Below are 2619 nucleotides of genomic sequence, written 5' to 3'. Positions count from 1 at the left end.
GGGGCGTGTTAGAACGAGCCATTTGAGGTAGGCGTGGTTGACTCTTAACTTTTATAAAGAATATCTCTTTGGATTTGAGACTTTAGTCTTTGCAACTTTACAGATCTTCTTTATGCACCAAGAGCTTGTAACACTCCAAAGAGAAAGGAAAAATTGAAATCGCATCATATGACCCTTTTAAAAGTGTGGGGTTAGTATTTTTTTTTTTTATTAGTACTTTTATACAGCAAGGATACATTGATTAAAAGTGACATTAAAGACATTTATAATACAAAAGATTTCTATTTGAAATAAATGTTCTTTTGAACTTTCTAGTCATCAAAGCATTCTAAAAAGTAAAAAATGTTATTTTAAATATTATAAAATGTTATTAACTGTTTTTTAACATTGATAATAATGGGAAATGTTTCTTGAGCAACAAATCAGCATATTAGAATGATTCTGAAGGATCATATAACAGTGAAAACTGGAGTAATTCAACTTTGCATCACACAAATAAATTACATTATAAATATATTAAAATTAGGTCTGTTTAGAATTGCAAATTAATTGCACATTTGCATTGAGAAATTACCCCCAAATGGTAATTTAAAGTCATTATTATATTAGCACTGAATAGACATTACGAGAAATTAGCTATTTATTTTCAAAGCTACTTTTTAAAAGAAACATTTTGATTCAACAGAATTTATTTCACAAATTCTTAAGGCTGCAATGTGGCGATAACATTGAAATTATTATTTTTTTTTCATTCAGTAATGAAACACCATTGTGTGTTACTCCAAGATGGACAGCAGTTTTACTGTGGCTTTGTTTGAAACAATTTTTGCAAAAACAATAATGTGTCTAAAATTTTAACTGTTGTATAAAATCAATGTCACATATGCAATCGTGAAGATATTCAGGAAAAAACAGGATTCTTGCTCATGTGATATTGCAAATATGATATAAATATAAGACAAAACCTCATGCAGGGGTATTTTTGCTCTCATATCTTGAACATTTAGGAACATGTAACTGCATCCATCATGCAGTAGGTTGTTGTCCTGCATCACATTTGTCAGCAATTGCATGCAGTGTAAGATGATGTACAGGTCTGGGCGAGGCGGGTGCGTTAATCATTTTAACACATTGTTTTTTCCTAAATTAATCATACCAAATTAACAAGTTAAATTGATAGCCCTAATTAAAACAGATAAGTTTTTACATTTTAAATTGTAATATTTTTTTTTAAATATTACTGCTCTACTGTATTTCATCAAATACATGTAAAAACATTAAAAGAATCTTACTGACACTGTGCAAAATTCCTGTACGAAATACTTGGACACATTTTGACACATAAATTAAAAGGAATAGTTTACCCAAAAATGGGTAATCTAGATTTTAGATGGCCTGAAGGCAAGTAAATTTTCATTTTTGAGTGAACTACTGCTTGAATACGGTTTGAAGCATTCATTGTTGCAACTGCTTGCTGTTTCACACTGTGTAGTTTGAACATAGCTCAGGAATGTACTACCGATTGCAACAGATATGATCATATTTGAGGCTAAAAAAAAACTTGGCAGATGTGCATGTGATGGCAGGTATGTTAAAGATTGGATCATCTTGTTACAGAAGAATCAACTGAAAGGAATCGACTGATGATTCGACACCTCTACAGACCCAGAGGACAGCCGTGGAGGAGGGTGTTTCTCAGCCTGTCCCGTGATCTCTAACTCCTGCTTTTGCACTATGATGACAACTCTTAAGAATTAGCAAATGGAAAGACAGAGTGAATGTACGGCGATGCAGCTTATCACGAGCTTTTTTGTGCTAAGTCGGAAATCCCCAATTTCAGTAATTAAAAGTAGAATTTTCGTAGTAGTTATGAAAATCCTGTTAATAGAAATCCATTATTAAGGCCATTATAATAACTTTCATGTCAAGTATATAATCATTCAGTGTTCTGCGCACATAGCTGCTATCTGTCATTTAATAATGTAGCAAAGTGGAAGATGCACTGGTGATTTCTGCTTGAATATCTCTCTGATTCTTGCCGTGTTTGACAGAAAAGAGCCCATATTTGGGGTTTGAACCGTAATGGGAATAAATCAGGACTCCCCAAATTGTCGGAGGTTGTACGAGTAAGATTTTTAAATGTACATAAATATCTAGACTTGGCGTTTGCTCAAATGAGCTGTGGTGCTCTTTAAAGCCATAACGAAAAAACATGCATATTAAACTGACCCTTTGCTTTGGAAATCTGAGAAAAGAGTCAGAAGGCAAATTACGTTCTTCATCCATTCAACATCCCATCATGATGCCTGCAAAGATCTGACCTATTTGATAGGGCTGTGCAATTAATCGCATGCGATTGTCATGCGCATCTTGTCAGTAAAGCTGGTTCCGTGATTGGTAGTAAATCGCCATCACCTGCTTTCAGATGGAGTGGCATTTAGAGCCGTAGTTCACTTCAATTAGGCAATATCGCATTCATAATCGCAGATGAATCACATTCGATTATGAACGCGATATTGCCTAGCTTGTCAGTGAACTACGGCTCTTGTGTATTAAATGCCGCTCCATCTGAAAGCAGGTGATGGAGATTTACTACTAATCACAGAACCAGCTTTACTG

General features: G+C 34.1%; 1 protein-coding gene across 3 annotated transcripts in view; it reads left to right on the top strand.

Annotated features, from left to right (window-relative positions):
• LOC107687525 (acyl-CoA-binding domain-containing protein 5A-like) overlaps positions 1–2387 on the top strand; it is an 8072-nt gene extending 5685 nt beyond the window's left edge. For all 3 annotated transcript variants that reach the window (XM_016484892.1, XM_016484893.1, XM_016484891.1), the window contains exon 9: positions 1618–2387. In XM_016484892.1, coding sequence (XP_016340378.1) covers positions 1618–1630 — 13 coding nt within the window. In that variant the 3' untranslated portion in view covers positions 1631–2387. The remainder of the gene's footprint in view (positions 1–1617) is intronic.
• The last annotated feature ends 232 nt before the right edge of the window (positions 2388–2619 follow it).

Source organism: Sinocyclocheilus anshuiensis, unplaced genomic scaffold (assembly GCF_001515605.1).
Source record: "Sinocyclocheilus anshuiensis isolate Anshui unplaced genomic scaffold, SAMN03320099.WGS_v1.1 scaffold870, whole genome shotgun sequence".
Taxonomy (NCBI): Eukaryota; Metazoa; Chordata; class Actinopteri; order Cypriniformes; family Cyprinidae; genus Sinocyclocheilus; species Sinocyclocheilus anshuiensis.
Note: the sequence above shows the minus strand (reverse complement) of the source record. Positions and strands in the feature narration are given on the sequence as shown.